Genomic DNA, 27,703 nt, shown 5'->3' on the forward strand with positions numbered 1-27,703 from the left:
TGTGCATAATGCAGAATTAGAGCAGAGCAAAAAGGATGACAGAGCTCGCTATGTGTAAGTCATGAAAGAGTAAATAACATTAAATTGCAATGGCATTTAAAACAAATTCTCTGTAGAATTTTCACTTTTTTCTTTATTTAAATCAAAAGCAGAGTTGCTGTTTTCTAATTCATAAGTTTTTTTTTCCCCAAAGAAAGAACACTGATTATCTAGTATGTATATAGTATAAGATCACTGTAATGTGAGTAAATTTTTCTCAAACAGATGGAGCAGATTTTACAAGAAGGGGAAAAAAGAAACTGAATGGACCCTCTAGACAGCACCATCATCTTCCTGGAAGGGCTGTGGGCCTCTAGCTGGCAAGAATTTGGGATAAACTTGGTCCCACAAGGAACTGACTTCAAAACAATATATTCGGTATATGAAGTTCTTAGTTTATATAAATGAAGAAATGAAAGACTCACCCAAATGGCTTGGAATAAAAGTTAATAAAGAAGGCCAATTGAATACATTTTTCTGAGAGCCTATTTCAAAAAGTGAATTTCCTATTCCATATTTAACTTTCAAAATTACTATTCAAAACCAAAGTCAAGAATATTACTATAAAGGATTTAGACATTACCCTCCAAAAGAAAGACTTCACAGAAAAATAAGATCCAACCACTTCATTTTCTGAGAGATCCTAAAAACAAACAAATATTTAGCTACATTTTGAGGTGTTTTTGAGAATACTTAATTAGCCCAACAAAATCAAAATGAACAAGCCAAAACTATATATCCTAATGACCCTTCCGATGTTTATAAACTGTTAGTTTTCTTCCCTTGAGTAAATTAAAGTTTTTTGTCTTATTCCTATCTGGTATCAATGGTAGTAAGTTTAAAAAGGATTCTTTCTGTCATTTTTAAGAATCTACTTACCTCTTTATTCTTAAATTATTGATTATTACATCTCAGAGTCTAACACTTTATTTTAGAAAGTACGACTGTTCAAACAAACTATAAGATTCTGAAGGGAGTCAGATAATATCTTCCTTTTAACAAAACAAATTAACACCATAGACCTTCAGAGCTTTTTTAAAGAATGACAATAGAAATCTTATTTATAAACACACACCTAGTCAAAATTGGTTTAATGCCTTATTAAAACTTCCTAGTTTTATGATATAATATAGAATATAGATAATGTAAGTTAACTTGAGCTCCACAAAAATAATTTTGACAAGAAATGAACACTGAGCAGGGTGGCAACTGGGTTGAAAACAAAGTCACAGATTCATGTTGGATATTTTATTACTAATCCTCAGACTTTCATAAAGTGAAACCAATTCAACTTTAGGAAATCAAAACCATAGTTGCTCACTTTTAAAGAGAACATTTGCATTACATACATCCTTTACACTTGAATGTTTTGCATCCTGTCTCTGGGTGTCAGTTATGGTAAAATTATGGGAAACCGGGGACACATACAGGGCAGTATTGACCATAGACACTGTGATGGAGAAGATGAAGTTTTGTAACTTATTTGATTACTCCATGATTTTGCGTTAGCAGTTAAGATAGTAGTCCAGCACCTCACATGATGCCTATTGCATAGTAGGTGCTCAATAAATAATTTGTTGATTGTTAGTCACTTGGAGTTTCATTTGGTTAGGTATAGATATTCCTTCCAAACATGATACCAAAAATCATATCAGAAAATAATAGTGAACTAAAATGTTTAGGGTGTGCAGCAAGTTGAATAATTTAAATTTAGAACTAGAATTACATCAGAGATCGTCTATACAATCTACCTGTTTTGTTTTGCTTTGTTTTTAACATGAAACCTATTTCTCAACAAGATTAGATCACTTTCCCAAGTTCCCTGCATAGGGTTTTGTCAGGTAGCATGGCTAATGCCAGAGATGACTGGGGAAAAGTCCAGAGCTTAAGACATCGTTTTATTGGCACTACAAAGCTATAATTCATTTACATTTACAGCTATGATTCTCATCTGTCACACTTAGGACACTGTCATATCAGTATCTCAAAAAAACAAACAAACAAACAAACCAAGTCTCTCAAGAAACATATTTACATTTGGACATTGGGACATGAACCTTATATGGAATGGTTGCAGTCTTTTTTGATGCTGTACATTGTTTAATGTAAAAAAAATCTCATTCTAGCTTTTACAAAAGATGCGTGTTTTTCTTTTTGTATTACCCATTCTCTCCTTACTTTGATTTCCAACTCTTTTGTAATTAAACAGCATGTTTAACAACATGTGGAAAAAATTTTAAAGTATATTAAAGACACTGAAGTCTTGGAGTCTCCTTACACAAATAATTTCCCCAGAGCCAATAACACAGTTATGCAACTAAGAGTGAGTTTTATCTTTTTTTTTTAAAGATTTTATTTATTTATTTGACAGAGAGAGACACAGCGAGAGAGGGAACACAAGCAGGGGGAGTGGGAGAGGGAGAAGCAGGCCTCCTGCCGAGCAGGGAACCCGATGCAGGGCTCGATCCCAGGACACTGGGATCATGACCTGAGCCGAAGGCAGACACTAAACGACTGAGCCACCCAGGCACCCCAAGAGTGAGTTTTATCTTAATGTAAAATGTATTAAGGCAACTTAAATGGATGTGAAAGTATTGGCTTTAGACTCAAGGCAGTTATAACAAATAATATGGCCATTAAACATTTAGAAGTCTTGTTAATTCATTTAAAGTTTAGGTGGTGTAAAGTGACTAATATTGAAAATGTACCAACTCCATAATTCCCATTGCTTCCTCAGATGAATACAGACGTTAATGACCTAATTATGTGACTAGTATGCAAAGAGCAAGATGAGATTGATGAATTTTTTGTATGTGTGGGGAGTTTTAATGATCAAGATTTAGAACATAGGTTTCTCTGTTAAAATTTGAGAAACAAAAATATTAGCCACATTTGGATCCACCAAGGTCCCTAGGCTGTGCTTTTCATGCCATGTTTAATTACTTCTGTCATTATTCATCAACTAAAATTTATATTTCATTTTACAACCTACATTCTCATGTAAATTTAGGCCTTTATTTCAAATGGAACAACTTAATTTTCCTGTGGACTCTTATGCCATTTATTGCCTTGATGAATATAAAATCCACAGCAGATGAGGCAAGGCTTTTCTTTCATGAGAGTTTCTAATAATAACAACAATAACAAGACACCTGGCATTATGATAAAGAGTTCTAAAAAAAAAGCGATTTTATCAGGAGGGCAAGAAAAACCAAATGAACTGTTCGTGAATTTCAGAGAAGACTGGTCTTCAATCATGATTGTAGATATTTAGTTATACTTCAGTCTCCATCAAGACAAGAGGTTGATAAGGGAAGGAAAGTATCATTTTAAAAGTGCTAAAATTATAAAGGAAGAGCAAAAGGAAGCAAAACACAAAAACAGAGGCATCAAATTAATAGAGAAAAATTACTGAAGTTATCCTGAATAATGAATTGCTATTTCTTTTTTTTTTAAGATTTTATTTATTTATTCATGAGAGACAGAGAGAGAGAGAGAGAGGCAGAGGGAGAAGCAGGCTCCCAAGGAGCAGGGAGCCCTATGCAGGACCTGATCCCAGGACCCTGGGATCATGACCTGAGCTGAAGGCAGACGCTTAACCATCTGAGCCACCCAGGCACCCGAATTGCTGACTATTTCTGCTGAGGCTTTTGAATTTATGAAAGTAGCAAGATCCATTGATAAAATCTTATTTAAATCTACTTTTTGCCTCTAAAACACCAATATACACTAAGAACATTTATCCTCAAAGATCAAAAATCCTACTATGAATCTAAAAAGTAACAAGATTTTAAATTAAAAAATCTAAAAGATATACTTTTTTCCCAGAGAAATAAAACTAAAGGACAGTTAATTTCTTTCCTAACAAAATGAATACGTTGCTGTTTTTTAGCCTCCTATTTAAATAAATCATAAAAACCTTTAAGGACTTTGTCATCAGATGAATAAGGATTAGCCACTAAACTTCAATTAGTAGTGATATTTTTTATTAGCCTTAATGTGTACAGGCCTTTAAACATTTTGCATGTTTATCATAATTCAGCAATTCCTCAATACTCAAAACACTCAACACAGATTTGAAGCCTGAGATTCAAATGTGAAGGTCAAGTCAGGTAGCACTCACACTACACAGCGTATTTTAATAGGTGCACAATTTCCTTTTATCAATAACTCTGGGCATTTATGAGGTTAAAAATAAATAAATCCATAAGTAAATAATTTTCATAGGCTTTCCTGGTCTGACTGCAATCACTGTTTATCAAAGCTATGGCTCTTAGATGCTCCAAGTTGGATATGCCTATTGATCGTTATGTAACTGAAAATAGGGGCATGAAGTAAGTAGAAATGGTGCTGAAATGCTATTTTCCTGTTTTCGTGGTTACTCAGATTGGTGTTCATATCATTTACACTCATTAAACACAAATGCGCAACTCCAACTGTCCATCTAAATATTTCTGACGAGAGACAGTCTCAGCTCCCCAGAGGACATGCCCTGTAACTGAAGTCTGGCCTTGCTTTGTCTTTCATTTTCCTAGAAATTTTAACTTAAATCTGTTATTTGTGTGTTAGTGTGTGTGTATAAACACATGCATGTGTGCATGTATACTGCCGTCAACCAGGGCTTCGAAAGCAGAATCTTCACAAAACAATGACTTATTGTTTTTTTTAGATATTTAGGGGACTTTAAAACCAATAAACCTCCTCTCAGTCACATTCAATTAAATATATATATATATATATATATATATATATACACACACACATATACATATATATGTTAGATATATCTGATGTATATTATATATCTTTCGAATTAGGAGGCAATAGAATCTTGCAAACCAACCCTTAGCTCCGTTGTCCTGGAGCCAAGTTGTATTGGTTCCTGCCCTTTGATCAGTCCAGAAAGAATCTTGGGAAATTGTCAGCTCACTGGGTAACACATATTAACAATGTGAAGGCCAATCAATGGCCCACAATTAAACATTTTGGGGCTAGCATGCAGGTGTCACGGCATTCACGCTCTGCTTGAAATTACATGTTGTCCTTTCACTTTGGGCCAACTCAACCAGATTGGCTCCCTCAAGGACCCACAACATTTTAAAAATTCAACAAGAACGGTCACATACATGTAAAGCCACTGTTACAGCAAATCCCGGTAGTTATGAATTATAATATATAAGAATGTATGATATTTTATACCTATGGGAAAATACTGTCAAAGCAGCAAGAAAAAAATCATCTCAACATAAAACTTAATTGCGGCTCCATGTATTTTGTGGGATAATCAAATATTTACTGGCATTATGTTATCTCTATTTTAAATGAACTTACTACAAAATTTAGGAGTTTAGTTGATTGAGGTAAAAATAGTCTTTTATAATAGAAATGCTCACGCTATTTGCCCTTTGCTGCATTTTGGAATCTCAGAAGCCTTAATTATGAGGTTAACTTGATAGCATTCCCATATAATACAGATTTGGGAGTATAAACAGTGGTAGGGATTTCTAAAAGAATTATATATTTCCTTTGAAAATATGTAAACCATCTAATTTTTTTCAAAGATATATGCATAATAATTTGAAAAGCCATTTGGATGACTCACAGTTAAGAGACCAAGAAAGTTTGCATGTTTTGCAGGTTTTAAAAAATCATCTATTTATTATCAGGATATGAGGTGTTTGGAGAAAGAACCTGATAATTGTTAAATAATGACTTTTTTTTCACTATGTCAGACTGTGTGAGATACTTAAAAATGCGTTAATCTGTTTCTCTAGTGTTTCTTAAATTAAAGCACTTAGAAGTTTTCACTGATGCATTTTTAATGTGTCATCCAAGGTGTCAGGTTTAACTACGCCCTGCAGACTTAGAGTTGAAAGTGTTCTCTAGTTTAAATTAACAATATCCTTGCCAAAAGTCTTATTAAAAATTGCTTCATTTACCAGTGAATAAAGTGTTTTATAGTTCATTAAAATTATGCTGTGATTATAATAAAATCTTTATAAAAAGATATATTACTAAAAAAATAAGCCATCAAGTAACAGAAGATATGCTAATGAGACATCATCACATAGTCCATATTATATTATTCAAAGGATGAACTCTTCTTAAAACATTTCTAAACTGTTATTGTTGAGAATATGAATTGCAGTGTGTATATCTTTATATTATCACAATGGTTATGTCTCATGTAATTAAAGAGATTTATTGAAAGCACATGAGCTTATTATCACACTCATCGATAAACTAGTTATTCTCCATTAAAACACATACACACACACGATTTAGTGTAAAATCATTTCTGCTTCTGTCTGTCTGATAGAGGCAATTATTTCATTATTTTTTTCTATTTTTTGACCGACCCCACACAATTTATTCACAAAACACATATACATCTTCTCTTCTGAGCTCATGAAACTTTCTTGTTGAATAATTTAACCTTAGAATAAATTATCAATGATAAGCTTCTTCTAAAGAATAAAATATTGCAATAATTCAAAGCATTACCATTTCTCTGCCAAAATACATTTTGTCATGTAAGTATAACTCTTTGACCAGGATAATTATTCAGTTGCCCAAGTTTAGGGAGACATTGATCCCTTTCTTATTAAAATAACATTTTTCTTTAACAGCTGAGTGTGGGGCAGGATTACAAATGTGCAGCATGGAAAGTAAGCTTGTGGAAAATCGGAAGGAGAGTTTTAAAGGATGTTATCATAGCCAGAAGAGGAGATATGATGGAATTCATAATTATTTACTGGTTAACATACCATTCAAATATAGCATGTATTTTATACAGTCTTGCTTCTCAGAGGTAAATGCAGGTGTATTTCTTTTCCTACTTGTCATTGGATGGTAATACAATTACTCTAAATAACATGTAAGTCAGTCCTGAACAGCAGTTACAATTCCCTGCCCTCAAGTTGGCTATTCAGCTCTTGTTTTCAATAGTATATACAATCCTGCATTACAAGAGTGCCACAAATAATATAATTTCCATGGAAAGAGGCGATTATTGGCAAGATGACGAAAATGATGAACATATATTTAAATAATGGGAAACCCCATGAGCTGATTCACTTGTATCTCAGGGAGATGTGCATATTTAAAAAGTAATTATGTCAACTTAGTTTTCCTCTCTATGGTTATGTCACATCTGAAAATAGAAGAAAACAAGAAGAGGAAGAAAAACTCTGTACTCGAGAGAATATCTAGCAACATTATCTGACTATTTAAGTCTTGGCCACAAAGTTCATAATTCTCAGGCTTTATAATCACCATTGGTACTCACAGATAGGCTTCGTATCAAAGCCCAGCTACAGAAAAGCAGGAGACCTCATTGTCATAAATCAAGATTCCAAAGATGAAAATGACCTGTTTATGTGAAAAATTCACCTTTGACTTTGAGGACAGTTGTATCAAATATAAAATACCTATATTTAAATGTAATGCAAATAAATTACATCCTTTTTCCAAAAATAGAGAGGAAAAAGATGTAGACACAAGGACCTTTAAGGGGAAGGTTGAAATAATTAGAAGAGGGATACATTTCCACAAAATAGTAACATAGTAATACATAATGTTACCCAGTATAGTCACTCATCCCTTAGTTTCTCCAGAAGCACAATCGGCTTGAACATCACACTTCTTCCTTTTATCCCTGGAGGATGGAACTGGGGAAGCAGTTTCAGTGTGTGTGAAGGATGGCGGACTATGTGGTCAATGAAGTTACAAACTTTCCCCAGATTTTGAATTTGACACTCTGTTCTCATCACACTAATATGGATGAATACATCAAATAGTTTAGGGGACAGTGATGATTTGAATGAATTACCAGGTTTCAGTATGTTCTCATAGAAAAAAACTAAATGAGTGAACTGATTTTCCTTTACTCAGCATTCAATATCCCTATTAAATTTTATACAACTGAAAATCCCTTAGGTTAAAAACCCCAAAGACATATTACCATACAAGCCAAAAATAATCTGCCAAGTACCCCAATAAGTGCAGAGCTAGACACAGGGAATTCTGTATCTTCAATGGTGAGCCAGAAAAAAGTCTGAATGTACAAATGGCTTATTAATAATAAATTAAAACTTTAAGAATTTTAGATGTAAAAATCATATTGAACAGATGTTTATTATTCATTTTAATTTTTTGTAGACCAAAGGAAAAGATGTGGATTTATGTTTACTGAATTTATCATTACAATTAAATTTAATATTTATTCTTTCTTTCATACTACAATAAAATAGATCATTCTTAGTAATTAATACTAAATATTATATAATATCCTGCTCTAGCATTATGTCTTAACTACATCTGGAAGAGAAAATATTGATATATATTAATGTATTACATCATTTTTACACAGGTATGTCATAATATAGACACAGGATGAGGAAAGCCAAATTATGTGACTTTTAAAGAATACATACTTTTCATATAATACTAATTTTGAAGTACAATTACAAAGAAAAACGTGTAATACAAACATGAACAGTGCAAACATTTCTTTAAGACTTTTTGAAACTTTATTTTGGTCAATAAAAAAACACAGTGAATACTAAGTCAGAAATACTCAGCAACTTCCTTTAATAAATGCTTTTCACTTTATTAAAATATAAAGGTGATTTTTAATGTGGCCCTGACCTTTTTGTGAGCCAAATTATCTTGCAGTATTTAATACTATAAGAATTGAGAAGAAACTGTACAGTAAGAAATACTTGTTAAAGCAAATTCAGACATTATCATACATACAAAAACATTTTGATGTATTTTCTAAATTCACATTAATAAAAATGACAAAATTAAAGAAAAATTTAAGTAATAGCATGATTCAATAAGAATGGAAAAAAAAAGATTGTCATGTTCCAGGGTCTAAAAAAATTACTATTAAAAATGAATACTGACTTTTTAAATAGAAATTTGAACAAAGAAGATCTTTACAAATAAAATCCCATTATTTTAAGGACTCTGTATATAAATGTCAGTTTCATCTTGGTAATTTATTTGTGTCCAAGAGTGGAACCACCACTGAACAAATAAGAAGCTTAGTTTAGATCTTATATATTTTACAAGTTATAAGAGCCAGGTCTTTGTAGGTTACAGGAACCATAAACTCCTCTCACTCCCAAGAGCCATTTATTTATTTCTGGAAGTGAGAAGAGGCCATGATGGAAAACTCTTCTTGCTACAGATTCCAAAGACATAGTACTAAAGGGATTTTGAGTTTACAGAACCTCAGACTCAAATTTTCAGTGGACAAAGACAGAGAGTTACATGAATCTTCCTTCTCTCTGGATTGGTCTCTACCCTAACCCAGCCATTTTATTCCTGATCTGGAGCAAAGACATTTTCTAGACCCTGTGGCACACACAACAGAAACCAGATGCTGAGAATGATGCTGAGAAGGGGACCAGGCATTAGCAAGAGGATGATGTGGATGTGAGTGATCAGTGTGATTTCTAGTTACTTAGGAAGCATCACATGATTTGCTTGAAGTTTATGGGAAAAAAACAAGAGTGATGAAATCCTGTAGTACAGTTTGGGTGAAGAGGTGTGAGAGAGATTTGGAAATGCAGCTGATAGTTCTTCTCAACAAGAAAAGCTGAAAGATCACATGCTAAGCCATTACCTTACTTGATCTTTTCCAGCTCTTCCTCATTAGCATTGTCTGTAAACAAAATAAAGCATTTTCATTATCTTATGACTCAAATACAGAATAGGGCAGCCAGCGGTTTTCTAGAGGAAGCTTAACATTTAAACAGCAGTTTCCAGCAACGAGTATACAAGACAAAACTTGTTTATCACATACACACAGCTAGAAGAAGCACCTTTAACATTCAAGCAGTCTTTCTGGTGAGAGTTCATTTGCTATATTCTTTTGTAGACAGAAAGGAGACCGTATTTTTAAATAGAATGGAAATTTTGAGATATCTTAATTATTGGTTGGAAAAAAAAAACTCTTATTGAGTTTCATGATTGGCAATTGTTCCCTTTGGTGATGGAGGTGAAGGATGTATGATGACTTTAGCAGGTAACTTTTCTCTTCAAACATGTTCAAAAGTCTGTCATTTTGGTGGCATCTTAGAATTATCTCTGCTTCCAGTTAATCTTTAACTATATTGGGGTCTACAAATGTTTTCAATTGTGAAAAATGATACATTAGTTGATCTTCCTGCTAAATGTTCAGCCATAACATGTCCTTTAAATCAGTTTTTTCTTTTTCTTTTCTTTTTTTTTAAGATTTTATTTAGTTATATGACAGAGAGAGAGAGACAGCAAGAGAGGGAACACAAGCAGGGGGAGTGGGAGAGGGAGAAGCAGGCTTCCTGCTAAGCAGGGCGCCCGATGCGGGGCTCGATCCCAGGAACCTGGGATCGTAAGACATAAGCCGAAGGCAGATGCTTAATGGACTGAGCCACCCAGGAGCCCCTTAAATCAGTTTTTTCTGTCTGTGTGTTTCATAGTAAGAAGTAGTTATGGCTACGAGTTTTATTTAAGGCTAATGGAGATCTTTAATGAGTGCCCAAGATCAGTGGTCTCTTGCATAAAGTAAGTCATAAAAATCCAAAGATCTTTTATTTACTCTCCAGTTTTAAATTTTTCTCAGTGAACACTGAGGTATTAACTTCCTGATTAATCCTCTTTACCCTCTCTTATCTTTAAGGCCAATGAAGTGGAGAATAGGGAATATTTGGAGAAAAGAATATAGAGATTGAAATGCTACTCATACTTGTACATCAAGGAAGCATACTGGTGCCTTTAAGAAATATATCTCCTTCAGCAGAATTTACTATAAAGCAGGACCATTTCAGAAACTACTCATAAATTACAAAAATATAACAAAGGAAAGATTTTAATATAAGATTAAGTCATATAGAAGACAACCTTTGGCCTAAACCAAGACAATGGAATTACACAGAAGTTCTATGGTAGGAAATGAGAACATCATAAAATTGTCAAAGATAAGGATTCATTTGTCTTCTTTGTAGATAGTGGTTTTATAAGTTATATTTTCCCTGTATATCCTCTGTGTTAAATATTGACCAAAATATGGAAGAGTGATAGATTTCCTAAGGTTACAATTCCTAATTTTTTTTTTTGAATGGAGCCAGGAAACAGCAAAGCATTGTTATCAAACACTATTTATAGAAATATTTTATATGTTTTCTAAGTACTAATGTGCAAATTATTTTGAAGCAACAAAACCCACCATTGGGTTGTGGAGATGGTCATGTAGTGGCCATGTAATAAATACTTGTTGTTGATCTTAAGTGAGTTACTGTCATCAGCATCACCACCACCACTTTCTCCCTTATCACTGAAAGGCAACTGGAAACCAAATACTTTCACGGCATGTCATATTCACAATGACTCTACCAGCAGGAGTCAGACAATAAATGTTTAACTTTCTCAGAAAGCAGAGTTTCAATGAACAAAGAATGATAATTCCTAGAGATAATGCTTTTAGTCAAATCAAGTGAGAACAACTAAGATAAATCAGAAAGTAAAATATCATAGCTCATGGCCATTTATTATCATCATCTAGTTTCTAAGAATCTCCTAAAATTCCATTCTGTAAGGGGCTAAGAGCATGAGGAAGAGTTCAATCTCAGGGCAACACTACTCAGTGTAACACACATTCACTACTGCTGCTCAAAACCACATCTCCTGACTCAGAGCCACTGCATACAATAGCCCTTCAAGATGTAAAGCTAACTATAGGATTGGTATTTTTCCCGTCTTTCAAAACTGGCTTTACAAATAGGCTGCATGGTATCATTTTTCAGAATTGAGACACTGACACAAACAAAAAGTCAACAATTGCCCTGAGTATAAATATGAAAGATCTGGCAGTTATGGGGACAAATTCATTATTTTCTTGATTTGGTTTCTAGAATTCTATTATTGGATCCACTGACTCTCAAAATGTCCCTAGATTTTTAAAAATTATTATTTTATTTTTTTCATCATGATAAGTATATTCTTTAATCCCCATCCCCTATTTCGCCCATCCCCCACACGCAGCTGCCCTCTGGTAACCATCAGTTTGTTCTCTATAGTTAAGAGTCTGGCTCTTGGTTTGTCTCTCTTTTTGCTTTGCTCATTTGCATTGTTTCTTAAATTCCACATATGAATGAGATCATATAGTATTTGTCTTTCTCTGACTGACTTCTGTTTAGCACTGTACTCTCTAGCTCTAACTCTGTTGTTGCAAATGGCAAGAATTCATTCATTTATATGACTAATATTCCACTGTGTATATATACACCACATCCTCTTTATCCATTCATCAATCAATAGACACTTGGACTGCTTCCATAGTTTGGCTATTGTAAATAATGCTGCTATAAACAAGGGGTGCATGTATCCCTCTGAATGAGTGTTTTTGTAATTTGGGGTAAATATCCAGTAGTGCGATTACTGGTAGTTCTATTTTTAACTTTTTGAGGAACCTCCATACTGTTTTCCACAGTGGCTGCACTAGTTTGCATTCCCACCAACAGTGCAAGAGTTTCCTTTTTCTCCACATACTCGTCAACACTTGTTGTTTCTTGTGTTTTTTATTTTAGCCATTCTGACAGGTGTGAGGCGATATCTCATTGTAGTTCTGATTTGCATTTCCCCAATGATGAGTGATGTTGACCATATTTTCATGTGTCTGTTGGCCATCTGGATGTGTTCTTTGGAGAAATATCTGTTCATGTCTTCTGTCCATTTTTTAATTGGATTATTTGGTTTTTGGGTGTTGGGTTCTTTATATATTTTGGATATTAGCCCTTTATAGGATATGTCATTTTCAAATTTCTTCTCCCATTCCATAGGTTGCCTTTTAGTTTTGTTGATTATTTCTTCTCTGTGCAGAAATTTTTTATTTTGATGTGGTCCCAGGAGTTTAATTTTGCTCTTATTTCCTTTGCCTCAGGAGACATATCTAGAAAAATGTTGCTACAGCTGATGTCAGAGACATTACTGCCTGTGTTCTCTTCAAGGATTTTTATAGTTTCAGGTCTCACAGTTAGGTCTTAAATCCATTTTGAGTTTATTTTAGTGTACGGTGAAAGAAAGTGGTCCCTAGATTTTATAGCACGATTTCTGCTTCTTGAGCCAAGCCAACTAGCTAAATCATGGGTTTAAGTATCCCGCTCACAGGCTTCTTTTTCTTTTTAGATGGTTGGGTTAAGCTAGATTCAATAAAACTGAAAACAGTAGAAAAGTTTCAAAAAAAGGAGAATTTAACAAACATAGTATTACTACTGTTACCTTTGCTATCTGTGAGATGTTAGAGAAGAAAGATTGGGGAATGTTAAAGATAGGAGATAAAGCAAATTATAGAAAAATAAGATTTACGTTTTGCTCTATGATCTTAATTTTAGCTGAGAAACATATGAATTTGTTTTTGAAAGCATCATTACCTAATATTATTACAGGATAATCAAACTTCTTCATAAGCAGCTCAACTTTCTTTGAAGCCAGTGAAAGAAATAAGTAGTATAAAAATATGGCCTGTGATAGAACTGTAGAACTGACTATGTCTTCATGAGATTCCACATTCTCAATCCATTTTTTACCTTTATTTTTTATTGTAGTATTTTTTTAGGCAATTACATGGCTACTAAAGATGTAAAAATAATCACAGAATAGCTAGATATTATAGTATAGACATATTATAAAACATTAAAATTTTATAGGTAGATTTAAAAAAATGTTAGCTGTGAAATAATTCAGAAAAATTTGCAAAATAAACCAACATGAAAGAAGTATTTTTTTTTAATTTGCTAAAGGCCAACTGGGGTCAATTCATATGTTTCTTACAATCTTCTATTTTTTTAGCTTTAGCCAAGCAATTTGTAGGTCTAGTTTATCTAAAAGAGTGTGTAACACAAATTAACTCACTTTTATTTCACAAATTCTCCAATGAAGAAAGCTGTGGATTGAACTCTGCTAGAAAAAGAGCCAGAAAGAACTCAAACACACTATCAGACCAAAATACCATATACAGGACACACATGTATGCACTCTACAATTTTGTAGGTTCAAAAACAAGACATGCATTCAAAACAGAAATGACAGCTGTGTCATGCAGCTCATCAGCATGCCCCTGCCCCCCATGAAGACTGTGGTTTCTCATACACACAATGCTGGAAACTTAAAAGATATATATCTCTATATATCTGTTCACATCTGAGTTTTTTTTTAAAGACTCAATGATGAACTCAATGGAGAATTTAGTATAAGCAATTTTGAAATACTTTTGCTGTTACTCATACTATACTCCTGAAATTGCTGTAATTAGACATTGCATGTTTTAGAGGCTTTAGTAGATTCAGTAGGTTGATAGGATTTTCAATTCATTCTTCAGTTTTACTGATTTCTAGAACTGGCAATCCACACAAGGAGAAATCATCCCAACTGCATTATTCATGGAATGTACTGTCAGTATTAAGAGTGTATAAAAAAAAAAAAACACAACTCACAAGATAACTGATTTAGAAACTTTACCACTTTGTGATGCTAAATACTCTGTATTTCCAGTTGTTTTATTCCTACTTTTGATAGCATTTTCTTAACATTAATGTTCGTTCTATTTCCTATTTGATTGTTAAACTTTGTTACTAGCTCTTGAAACTCATGTCTTCCATTCTCTACTTTAATACATATAAAATATTTAGTAGAGTTTTGTAAATGCAAACACAAGAATAAACACATGGTTCTTGGGCTAAAGTCTTAAATCCCAAAAGCATAAAATAGATCATTTCTGTGCTAATAATCAAAGAGAATAGAACTCTTATAATTTTGGTGTGTGAGGATCAATGCAAAAATCATCCTCTATTCCTTCCCTATTCATCATGCTAAATATTAAATGGAATTGTGAAGCCCTTAATAACTGATTTCTTGCCTGCTGCATTTGAATTTTTCTAAATAAGATTTGTTCCTGGATTATTTGTGAAAGTTTGGCATACCATTTTCAAGGCAGCAATAGGTTACATATGTCAGACATATAAAAATTTAAAGATACCTTGGATCCCTGATTGTTTTTAACTAAAAAACTTTAAATATATTCCAGGGAAACATACAGAGCTAATAGTAGACATGTTACAAAATGGAGAAAATACAGTGATATGCTTCTAATGCATTGTCGTCGTTAAATACCTTCATAGAGCAATACAGATCGATTTTAAGCAGATGATCATCAATGTGCTAATTTTAACTCAAAAGGAAACTAAATAAGTACTTAATATTGTTTGTGATAACCTCAGGAACTTGAATACTGAAGTAAGGAAAAGAAAAAGAACCTTAAAATATCTTTCCCTGGACCTTTGAAGTATTCCTTCAAATCCTTATAGACATGCATCCGCAACTCATTAAACAGCTACTGGTACAGAAAGCTGGACTAGCTTTGAGGGCAGTCATCAAAAGAAAGGTAATCAGAAGCAATAATTTATATATATATATATGTATATATACATATATATATATATATATGTATATATATATATAACCAGAAGTGATAGGATAAATGATGGAGGTGAGCTGAAGTATGTCAGGTAGGACAAGTGACAGTGAAGAAAGCCTAGACTTGAGAGAAGGTGAGCTCTGTTGGAGTTTGTATGAATGGGGCAGAGGTTACCAGTGAGGGAACATATGGTGCTCACTGGAGATCTTTAAAGCCCCTCATCAGAAATATCCATTTAATTAGAGAAATAAACATAGGTCACTGAACACTTAGAAGAGAATAAAGAGGACATTATAGGACCTGGCACAATGCTTACAGATGATCAATAAATGTTTTTTGATGCTTGTTCAGCCAACAAATGGTTCTTGTTCAGAGGCTCAAAAATCTCATAATTAGCGTTGCTTCACAGTTTGAGAGACCTTAATAAAATAGCTATAAAACTGCTATATAGAACAAAACAAACAAAAGAGAAGCAAATTTGTCTTTGTTAGAAATTTTCATCCTATAAGCATAGGCTTAGAAACCCCGATTCAAATCTAGGACATCAGACTAGCCAGGATATGGGGGATGATGCCACGAGAATTTCCTGTAGGGGATCTTTCCTACTTCCTGCCCTCCTCCTGAGTCAGTTCACTTCTCCACAACCAACCCCGTGCTCCCAGCTATTGATCACACCTACAAGGAGGAGCAAGTGAAACCACACTGGACACCCTTCTCTCTACTCCTCAGGTGTGACTGAGGTCATGAAGGTCACCAGCCAGAGGTGGCTCTAGTATAGGCTGCAACAGTTGTGCTTTTCTGAGGCACTGAGTCCTCGCTAAGCTACTCACTTCTCTGGTGAAGAAGAGAGAAGCCAGGTGAGAGTCAATGCTGGTGTGGGACGGGAGAAGACATCCCTTTTCAGTTGCCACAGAGGGATGAATTCAGTGCTATTTGGGACTCTGAAGGGAAGGGAATGAAGTAAAGCAGTGAATGAAAAAATACTTGGCAGCAAAGGATTTTCTTTCAAAAAGCTGGGGTAGTCAAAGGGATTTGAATTGAGAAAATGGCATGAAGAATTCAGGAAGTACTCTTTGTCTTAAGGGCAAATGGGGCTGGAGGGAGACAATGAGGAAAAGGGAAAAGGAAGAAAAGATGAACAATACCAGATTTTTGATGAGCAACCTGTTTCATGTAACCCACCTATTTTCTTCCTATTCATGTTTGATAAATCACTGACGATCAGCAGTCAGGGACTGTAATACTTTTAAAGGACGTTTTTCTAATTAGAAAGACATTGTGCTGAAATAACAACTTGGAGAAACTATGGAGATGGAAAGATTTTTACAGGAATTGTTGAAGAACAAACAGTGTTGGGAACCACTTTGCCTGTGCTGACACTCATTTGTGTGCAGGTTAGGTTAACTCAGCAGCTTCATCTTGGTCCCAACTTGATCCCTGAAGCCCTCAGTTTGATGTTAGAGCACTTAGTAAATAACCCTTTTCTGCAAAAATTCAGCAGACCCTCCATCATCAAATCACCCAAATCACTACCTCAGCCGCGATATCCTTCTAATTTCCAGTCATATTGCCAGTAGGGATGGTTTGGGATACATAAGACCTCAGGCACTTAGGTATTTTCATTTATGAAGTGCTGTTCTTCATGAAAGGAACAAAGAATCTCAAAACAAGATTCTATCACTAAGTTTTGTTGATTTTACCTCTTATACATAAATCTGCCGATTTCTTTCCATCTCTACCTCGGACAATCCTAATCCAAACCTCCATCGCCTTCCACCAGGATTTTTGCGATAATCGGTTCTAACTGGTCTCCAAGTATCCATTCTCTTCCTTCCATCTGTTTTCCACAATGTAGCTACACAGCTATTTTCAAAAGGCAAAAATGATTATGCCACTTCTGATTTATAGACTCCCCCTTGCTCTTTGGAGAATAACCACAAACCTTAACTTGGCCAACAGTCCCTACACAGTCTGGATAGCCCCTTTCCACTGTCATCATTTGTCATGATCTCCCATACTCTCCTTTGCTTCCACCTTTCCTCAGCTCCAGGACTTTTTCAATTCCTGGAATGCGGCATAGTTTCTCTGGCCACAGGGCCTTTGTACATGCTGTCCTCTGCTTGAATACTTTCTCTTTTCCTGGTTTTTGTCTTATTAACTCCTATTCACACTTTAGACCTCAGGTCCCATTTGACTTCCTTAGAGAATTCCTGTCCCCCTAACTAGACCAAACTCTACTGTATTTGCTCTTAACAGCAACACACCCCTCTCTTCCCTCACACCCACACATCCCTCAGAACTCAAAACAGTCATCATGTTAAATTTCCTTCAATAATTATTTGATCCCTGAATTCTTCACTGGATAGAAGTTCTATGGTATCCTAAGGGTCTTGCATAAAACCTGGCTTATAGTAGTAGGCTTTGGCTAATACTAGGATTATTTGGATAAAGTAATAAACAAACACATAATTTATTCCTAGGTATGGATTAGCCAGCTAGGATATACTCCTTGGCTTGTACTGGGTGATGTACTATACTGCATACTTGTGCTGTATAATGTATTCTGATTTGGGAACTTCTAAAATGATGGGCTTCTATTTCTAAATATTCTCTGTAAACAAATTTCCTCACCTACCCTTCCTTTCACACACATGGGCCTATGCATATGCACACTTACATGCATTTTTTTTTTTTTTTGTGGTGCTAAGTTCTCACAGTAGGTTTTTGTAGGACTTGTTAGAAAAGAGAAAGTTATTCCTCACTGACTTAAGTATGGATACGTAAATCACACTCAGCAAATACAGTATATGAATATATGTGCTTATCGTTTACTTTTTAGAAAAGAGAAAAACATTTGTTGAAAAGAGTGCATTTTTCAATGAATTTAAAATGGTTCCAAATTTGAAGTTGGGATTCACTATTTTAATCTACAATCCAGGGGAAAATGTCAATAACACCTTTCCAGCAGACAACATATACCAACTTTAGTCATGCATTATTTTAAGACAGCAATACACACAGTGCTGAAATAGGGTATTTGGACTTGCCGAAAAAAATTATGTTTACTCCTAAAATGTGTTCTAATCAAAACTAGTGGGAGCAGCTCCCAGTACATGAAAGCACACTGAGTCTAATAAATAATCTGGTAAATTGTGGCAGGAAGCGCACTGGCAAGCATACCGATGCAGGTCAGACCTGATATTTTTTAATGTCACTTCAACATGCTGGAGTAATTGGCTCCTCTGTCTCCCTTGTCAGTTTCTCACAACAGCATGGTGTGCAAGGAAGTACAGACGGCCAGGGCTGGGAAATGGGTAACACCGATATGGAAGCCCGTCAAGAAGATGAAAAGTATTCACTTCTCATTCAGCAAACAAATACCAGAAAGCAGGAACTCTATTATAATTTCACCTCATTTTTCTTTGTTATGGTACGCCTGACAGTACGGTCAAAATAGTAGAGTCTGGATACCTCAATGTGGAATTCCAAATATTCGCTTCAGTAGCAAATGTATTCCCTGAATGCATACTGCCATTTGCCTACAACATAATATGTCTGAAATTGGGAAATGAAATTATAATAAAAGATGCAAACGTGTCCCTTATTTACTACAAGAGGTTCCCATCTGGAGCATAGAACAGGAAATTTGAATTGAAAAAGATATAAAACGCAGGGACTAGAGATACCCAGGATACTTACGGAAACAAAGAACAGGCCCGATTTTCATATGGGACTTCTCTTTTATTATCACCTCTGGGTTCAAAGAAGGCTCATGGCATTCCACCGAGTGAGAGCAAGAAAGCACTCTTACCAGGCTGTGGGGCAACTTACCACATCCCTGTGTTCTCCTTCTTTAGGGGTAAGGATGATGGACAGCAAAATGATTCCAAGGTAATGGTCAGGATAATGGGGATCTTTCAATGTTAGGGTCACATCTGTGGGCCTATGAGATAAAATATTAAGACTGTGAGCAGTTGTTAAGTGGATAAGCCAAAAATATGTTTTATATTGACAATTTTCTTATTTTTACGAAGAGAGTCAATTTTGTCTTCTTTACTTTTCTGGTACAAATTCTGTTGCTATTGAAATATCATTAATGCACTAAGTTATCCAATCAGTTGTGGATCAGCTGGCAATACTTGGGTTCACTGCAGAAGTCTCAGTCCTTCCTGGGATTCTAGAAGACCAAGAAACTATAACAGTATTGAGAAATCTATAAGTCCTTTTTTTTAGGATCTCTAAACACACAGAAAGCAAAGCCAGCTATTTTCTATCAATTTGAGACTAACAAGTAAATGAGGGTCATTTACAGACCACTACATGATTTAGAGTAAACAGATGAGTGGGAAAAAAGGAAAAGGTAAAATATAATTTGCCTAATAGACATCATAGACATAATTTTAAAACAAGGTGTTACTATTTTTAACAGGCCCCATTGTTTAAAATAATGCTTCTGTATGTTTTGGCTGTTTAAATCTATGCCTCAACAATTTTTAGGTTCAGAAACACAAGGAAATCAATGCTTAGAAGAGTTGGTGAGTACTTAAAAAGCTTTAGAATTACGTATGTCTGAGGAAGAGATTATGAATTACTCAGTACTACCCAGATTCACTTTTACAAATAATACAAAGTACACATTCAACTGACAATGGTTAGGTAATATCTCATTTCCATATTCCAATTAAATAAATATTTTAATTTCAACAAATGCATGTTAAGTTTTATAGTATATAGGTATATATGATATATACATAAATATATTGTATATATAATTTGATTTGGTTCATTTTGTTGAACAAACAGGGGTTCGTGCCCTCCGTAAACTTAAGGGACTGTGGAATATTCAATACCAAACTTAAATCTTTAAGTGTTGGCAAATTAGGGATGTTCCCTTACTTGTTCAGTCACTTATTCTTTTCATTCATAAAACATATATGAAACACGTATGAAATACTACACACTGTGCTATGTTCTGGGCAAAAACCAAATGTCAAGATCAAAGATAATATCATCTTCAGGGAGCTTAATTAGTAAATGATACAGTCGGAGTCTAGTATCGGGGGAAGGCTTGGTGAGGAAAGCTGGTCCAAATAAGAATTTTCAATCCTGTCTGCACATCAGAATCCACTGGGGAGCTTTAAAAAAGTGCACATTCCCTAATTCTACCCATGATGACCCTGGTTCTATAGATCAAGGGTGGGGAGTGGAAATTTATATTATTTGTAAAGCTTGGGTGATTTTCCCATACAACCAGGATTGACAACAGGAGATACTTTTTATTGCTAAGATATTATAATACCAGGAGACTCTTTCACATGATGCTTCATTTACCAAGTCAAGGAGTAATGTTATGAAAAAAAATGAACAGTTGTCTGACATCAGAGGTTTTAAATGAAACATGAAAAATTAGACTGATGATACAATGTTATAATAGTTGTGATACAAATTGCTCCACTGTCAATTTAGTTACAACTAATCACTGTGGTTTGACAATCTGTTCCTTTTGTCTTAAGAAATTCATGTTAAGCATTATAGAATATATATATATATATATATATATATATATCATACATACATATATGTTTTTACAAGGGGTTACAATTTGATTCAGTTCATTTTCCTCTAATGATTACATATAAAATTAATAGAAAAAACTTCATTACATTTTTATAATGATTACATGATAAAGATTTAAGAACATTTGCAATTGCTTTATGATGATTACCTATTATTTTCTTTCAAAGTAAAATCTTAATGCATTATATAGTAGGATAAGTATTTATATGGCTACTACCATTATCCATTTATCTGTACCCAGGGACTATTGATTTATACATAGAATGTAATGGTATATACCAGCTAGTGATTTTGAAAAGTAGTAATCTGGGATGTTTATGTGGTTTTGAGAGGAAGGAATGGGTAAATACATACAATAAGTAATGTGCCAAAATAAACACCAAATGCTTGTATATAACCTCTTTTTATTTTCTTAATCATCTCATATTTTTTCCATTTAAAATTATTTCTCATCAATGATTTATCTTTAATAGAGAACACGAGAAATTTATGCTCTGTGATTAAATCCAGCAATTTGCATAGCCTTTAACAGAAGTCTACAGAGAAAATAACTGTGGCCTTTATAAAAGAACACCACAGTCCATTCTGGTTGGAGCTCAGTTTTCATGATAATGGACTACATAAAATACCATCTAAGGCACATCCTTCCTCTATGGTGAGGGAGGGGAGCCAGCAATCACCTACGCTCTACCATTAGTCAGCCTGCGCAAAGCTCTAGGTTGGAATGGAGGACATGCAGGAGGTACAGGAAAGTCTGCTCTTTTGTCCAGTGCATGACAAAAATGACTATTGAGAGACCAACAAGCCATCAGTGTGCTCAAACGTAGCTGACTATAATACATAAGGGGGGGTTCTACTATTTCTATTTCATTTGTATTTATTTTTTTTATTTTTATTTATTTTTTAAAGATTTTATTTATTTGACAGAGAGAGACACAGCGAGAGAGGGAACACAAGCAGGGGGAGTGGGAGAGGGAGAAGCAGGCTTCCCGCCGAGCAGGGAGCCCGATGCGGGGCTCGATCCCAGGACCCCGAGATCATGACCTGAGCCGAAGGCAGACGCTTAACGACTGAGCCACCCAGGCGCCCCTCATTTGTATTTAAAATATAGTAATCCAGCCCATTACTCTGCTTTCTTGCATTCCACTATTCCTGCCACATTATGTATATAATCAACTAAAGCATCTTAAAACCATCAAAGATCTCACAGCTTCCTTTGCAATCTATCCCAGCATTGCTTGACCCTTTTAAGACATATTTTCCCTTTCTCTAGTATTAATTCTAAGCTCCCAGTTGAAATGCATTTTAAAAAATATAAGCCCATAATTAGGTACGAGAAACGACTAATATTAGTAATAATTATTTAACTTTACAAACAATCAAGCAATGATGAACTAATCTAACTGAGAAAATACAACTAATCTTTCTCCATGTTTGAGGCACTCTTTGATAACATAGGATTACCAGTGATGGCAAAATTAGATTGTACTTGGGCTCAGGTGATAAGGGAATGGCTGTTTTTAAAGCAAGGTACACGTTCTATTTCCTATGCGGTGACCTGATTCTTAAATTAATAATTTTGACTAACATGGATAATCTACTTTATGTCCCACTACAACCATACCAGACATGTGAAAAGTAAGGAATGTGTCTCTTATCTCTAGATTCCTGGAGCCTAGCACAGTGCTGAGAGACAAAGCAGGTGTCTAAGAATTTTTCTGCCGAATAGTTGTTGTTGAATGAGGTAGTCAAGGAAGACACTATTATTTCCACTGGGTAGATAAGAGAGATGAACTTGAAAAAGGCTGGCTAGCATGAAGGCTCACAACAATAAATGAGAGAACAGTGACTAGATCCCAGATCTGCTAACACTTTCTATTACACAGGCCCAGCTTCACAACAAGACATAGTGAGGGGCGCCTGGGTGGCTCAGTCATTAAGCATCTGTCTTTGGCTCAGATCATGATCTCCTGGGATGGAGCCCCACATAGGGCTCCCTGCTCCACGGGGAGCCTGCTTCTCCCTCTCCCACTCCCCCTGCTTGTGTTCCCTCTCTCGCTGTGTCTCTGTCAAATAAATAAATAAAATCTTAAAAAAAAAAGACATAGTGATATTATAATGGTTCAAAAGTTACCTGTTTAACTCCAATTGTGTGAGATCCAGAAACGCCGAGCCCATAAAGTCATCCTGTAGTCCAAAATCATAGTCAAATACCTAAGAAGCCAAAGAGACAAGGCATTATTAGAAATAATTCCAATATAAGCTTTAAGTGAAAGTATCTCGATTATAAAATACTAGTTGTCTATGTCACCAAAAGCAATGAAGCTTATTATTTATTTTTAAAAATTACTTTGTTTGAAATGTTAGGGTCTCACAAAACATTCAAAGGAAACTACCTTTAATTTTGTACTTAAAATTGCTGTTTTATATAAAATAGAACTTTAAGGAAGATGAATAACAAAATCAAATAAATATAGTACATCATCAAAAATCTGAGGAACATAAGCTTAGAATATTTCCCCCATATTATTAGCATTACTGAAAGGAAAAATAAGTTGGTATGAAACTCAACAAATATGCCTTCTATAGTGGGTTACTGGTGATGAGAATATAATTCTAATCTCTTTGCATTTTTCAGGTCACTGAAGATAAATTCTCTGATATCATAGGAAAATGCTGTTTTAAATATATAAATAAAAATTGAGGTGTTGTTATTAAAGCATTTTGTAAAGTCATGTTAAGGTTAAGTCAAATCAAGTTTTTATCATCACAAGCAAGGCTAGGAAATAATATTAATGTAACTACCAGCAACAAGCAGAAAGGAAAAGAAAAGAATGTATTTCTTCCTTCTGTCAGAACTATTTATCCAGTATCTTCTCTATGCCTTTCATGTTTCTTATTCGTATTATGATGAATAAGAAAGCAGCGCCCCTGATCTCTTGGGACCTGCATTTAGGAGCTGAGATGGTCCATAAAAACCCAAATAGATAGATATATTTAGTGATGAGTGCCATGGACACAAATGCCTACGGGGGTGTGTTGGGAGCTGGTATTTTAGATTGGAGGTCCAGGAAGCCCTTTTGGAGGAAGTCTGCACCTAGAGACCAGAATAATGAGAAGGATTAAGCCAGTCTGGGAAGATCACTCCCAGGCAGGAGAAACAGCAGGTGATTAGCATATGCAAGGGTCATCCAGAAGACAGAGTGGTTGAAGCAGACTGAGAAAGATGGAGAGTGGAAGAAGGCTAGAGAAACGGCTCAGGGCTAGATCAGTTAGGGCCATGTCCAAAAAACTCTAAGTAAATGGGAGTTGGCTAACTTCCAACCATTTATTAATTTTCTTACTCATTCATCTCCTCTGCCAATATTGATCAAGTATTCATTATGTACCAGACAATACGGTAGGTGCTGTGTAAGCAGTGGTGAGCAAAGCTGACATGGCCAATGCTTACAGTTTAGTGAGGGAGACAGTTGCTAGAGAAGGAAGTGCACAGGTGATATGTAATTTCCAATTGTGTTAAGTGTTGTAAAGAACAGACAGTGAAAAGAATAAAAATAACAATAGAGATCAGGGACAACTTTTAAGATGGAAAAAAGATGCTCCTAGATAAAGTTGGGAGCTGTGCTTCCTGACCTTTTCAAATAGAAAGTCTTTGTATTGTACACTGCAGTAAATGAGCACAGACAAGGAAGCCAGCTCTTGAATGGATGAACCAGGCCATCGAACCTTCCAGGATGTGAGAATCCATTAGGCTGAGAGAATCCACAGCCCAGTACTCCGGTGCCCAAATCAGCACAACTGTGCTCAGTAGTTAGAAAGCTTGAAGGAGAGGGAACAGTATGTACAGCAGCCTGAATTACTGGTTTTTCTCTAGACTAAGTATACTTCAAGTTAAACTTATTATGTAAAAAACTGAGATTTAAACCAAAAGATAAACACTTTGCATTACAAAAGGATTCTTAAATTTGAAGAGTCACAAAGGGATTTATTTAAGTGATAAGTTCCCTTAATGCCTTCTAAATTATTCAATTTACAGTCATTTGATTTACATACAGCCTTTCAGGAGTACATTTGTTATAGAAAGCACAGTGCTCCTGCAATAAATATTCTCCTTGATCAATTACACTTCTGAGTTCTAGTCATCTGCTCAGTGGCATATCACATGAGTATACTGCAACATCTCAGGCAAAGGACATGTCAGTATCTGCAGGTGGCTGCAATAGGGTATTTTACAACATAAAGTTTACGATAAAAATTAAATAAATTTCTTACGCAACCTCTTCTAACTGTATCACCTTAAAGCTTAAAATCTTGGGACTCTAGTGATAATCAATGAGACCAGCTGGGGTACATCCAGACATGCGAAGTGGAGAGCTGTGAATCTAGTGAACCGGCTAAAAGAGATAGCCCAGCTGGGTGATGGAATATTCGAACTCTCTTTACTCTCGTGGTGAAAGTCTTTCCTACAGTCCTATTGCTAGGTGCTTACTTTAATTCTCCTATTACTTAGCAAGGGCATCCATATGGGAAAGAATGGAACCACCAGAATCCATTCATTAATGAAATTATTAGTGATCCTACTTTGTTCTATGCTCTATAAACTACTTGTCAGAAGGAACATTGCTCTAGGGGGAGTTTCAGAAATACAGAGCACAGAGAAGGGATAAAATAGGGAAACGTACTCCCACTGCAATAAGAACACACACAGTTAACACTAATTAATGTTTATTCAATATTTGCTATCCATTAGGCACTGTTATCTGTTAAATATGTTATGGAAATTTTTTTAAAGATTTTATTTATTTCTTTGTCAGAGAGAGAGAGAGAGTGAGAGCACAAGCAGGGGGAGCGGCAGGCCGAAGGAGAAGCAGACTCCCCACTGAGCCCAACGTGGGGCTCGATCCCAGGACCCTGGGATCATCACCTGAGCGGAAGGCAGACACTTAACTGACTGAGCCAGCCAGGCTCCCCTGCTCTGGAGATTTTAAATTTATGTCTTACACAACTCAGTCAGCAGGGTATTGTGGTGTCCATTTTTCAGATGAGGAATCCAAAGCTTGAAAAGTTTGTTACTTCCCCCCAAAATTCAGGGCTTGGAAGAGGTCAGATTCAGATTCTATAGTACAGGATTCTCTGTTCAGAATAGAACATACTGAAATTTAACAAATACGACTTGGCCACCCACTGTGAGTGAAGTCCTGCAAATTCACACATGAACAGTTTAGATGGGATCCTTGCTTTCACGGAGTCTCCCCTGGGAGAGGTGGAAACCTTAGGTAACATTAGATAAAAGTTGCTCGGGCTCCGTTAACACCTCTCTTCATTCTCATGTGAGTTTAGAACAACACGTGTTTTATTCTAATCAATGAATTTATTTAACATCTCGATTCAATTTTCTTCCAAGAAAAATTGCATCAGGGAGTACACTGGCTAAAATGCTTTTGGGATATAAGTAACAGAAAACTCAGCTCCCATGAATGGGAATTTGTTAGCTCAGATGACTGAAATGCCCATAGGTGCTTATGACTTCAGGGGAGTTTTCAACTGCCAGTTCAAAAGATTCTTTTATCTATTCATTCAGTTACTTGAGAAATATTTGGTCAGTATCTACAATGTGCCAAATGTTGTTCTAGGTACTGGAAATACGGCAGTGAATGGGACAAAGTCTCTGATTTCTTGGGGCTTACATATGGGCAGGGTATAGACAATAAACAAATGCATATTAGGTAGTAATAAGTGTCATGGAGAAAAATATCTCAGGGTATGGGAGTGATGAGAAGTGCTATTTACAGAAGATGTTTAGGAGGACAATTAGAGAGAGTGGCATTCAAATAAAGAGGCATAATGAGAATAAGATATGGAAATGGATCCAGATCACATAATGTGACCCAAGATATAAGATTCTACTTAAATATGTCCATAACTCATTTTCATACCCAGGAAGCTTCAAAATACTCATTTCACTATACAAGAATAATTAAACTCTGAATTATAGTATTAACATTGTAAAACAAAGAAAATAAAACCTAACTGCGGCCATTGTGATTAGTCATCTTTAGTGGGAAAAAGAAGTTATGTTGCATAATTGCTGGGTGGACATAGGAAACATCGAGTCTCTCTAAGTCTCTCTCACCTATAAAATGGGGATGAGAATAGTTACTTGTCAGGTATTGTGAGGTTTACATGAGATAAAGTAGGCCTGGCACCTAGCACGGTGCTCAAGAAATTGTAGTTATTATTATGATGAGAAGATGTGACCATAGATTCCATCTTCCCAAGACTCAGTAACTTCCTATGTTCTCTGCCTATAAACCAAAAGCAAGTATGGTCACACTTGTTTATTTCCTTGTTTTGTTTTGCTATTGATTTTTGTTGTTGTTTTCTAAAATAGTTGAGATTCTTGATTCATGCATTTAGGAAGTATTATTGAACCAAACAAGACAAAATGTCTAAGATAATATAAGCATCTAACTTTGGAATAATTTGGTTTGGGTGCTGTGTAGTTTAGGGCTAGAAACATTTTCATTCCAACTACTCAGTTGTTTCCATTTAAAAGTCTAGAAAAGTGGCTCCCTACCCAAGCAGTTCATCAGAATAACCTGCTGTGTTTTAAAAATACAGAAGATT

General features: G+C 35.2%; 1 protein-coding gene across 20 annotated transcripts in view; it reads right to left on the reverse strand.

The window, feature by feature from the left end:
• Positions 1-27,703, reverse strand: part of MCTP1 (multiple C2 and transmembrane domain containing 1) — a 504,318-nt gene that overhangs the window by 213,870 nt on the left and 262,745 nt on the right. For 9 of the 20 annotated variants that reach the window (XM_073888246.1, XM_073888239.1, XM_073888215.1 and 6 more), the window contains exons 4-8: positions 23,211-23,290; positions 19,331-19,442; positions 13,939-13,986; positions 9,674-9,712; positions 623-682 (exon numbers count right to left, since the gene is read on the reverse strand). In XM_073888246.1, coding sequence (XP_073744347.1) covers positions 623-682; positions 9,674-9,712; positions 13,939-13,986; positions 19,331-19,442; positions 23,211-23,290 — 339 coding nt within the window. The remainder of the gene's footprint in view (positions 1-622; positions 683-9,673; positions 9,713-13,938; positions 13,987-19,330; positions 19,443-23,210; positions 23,291-27,703) is intronic. The other 11 variants (XM_073888228.1, XM_025866785.2, XM_073888217.1 and 8 more) reach the window with 5 other exon arrangements.

This window comes from Callorhinus ursinus, unplaced genomic scaffold (assembly GCF_003265705.2).
Source record: "Callorhinus ursinus isolate GAN/ISIS: 27379988/994484 unplaced genomic scaffold, GSC_fseal_2.0 scaffold3, whole genome shotgun sequence".
Taxonomy (NCBI): domain Eukaryota; kingdom Metazoa; phylum Chordata; class Mammalia; order Carnivora; family Otariidae; genus Callorhinus; species Callorhinus ursinus.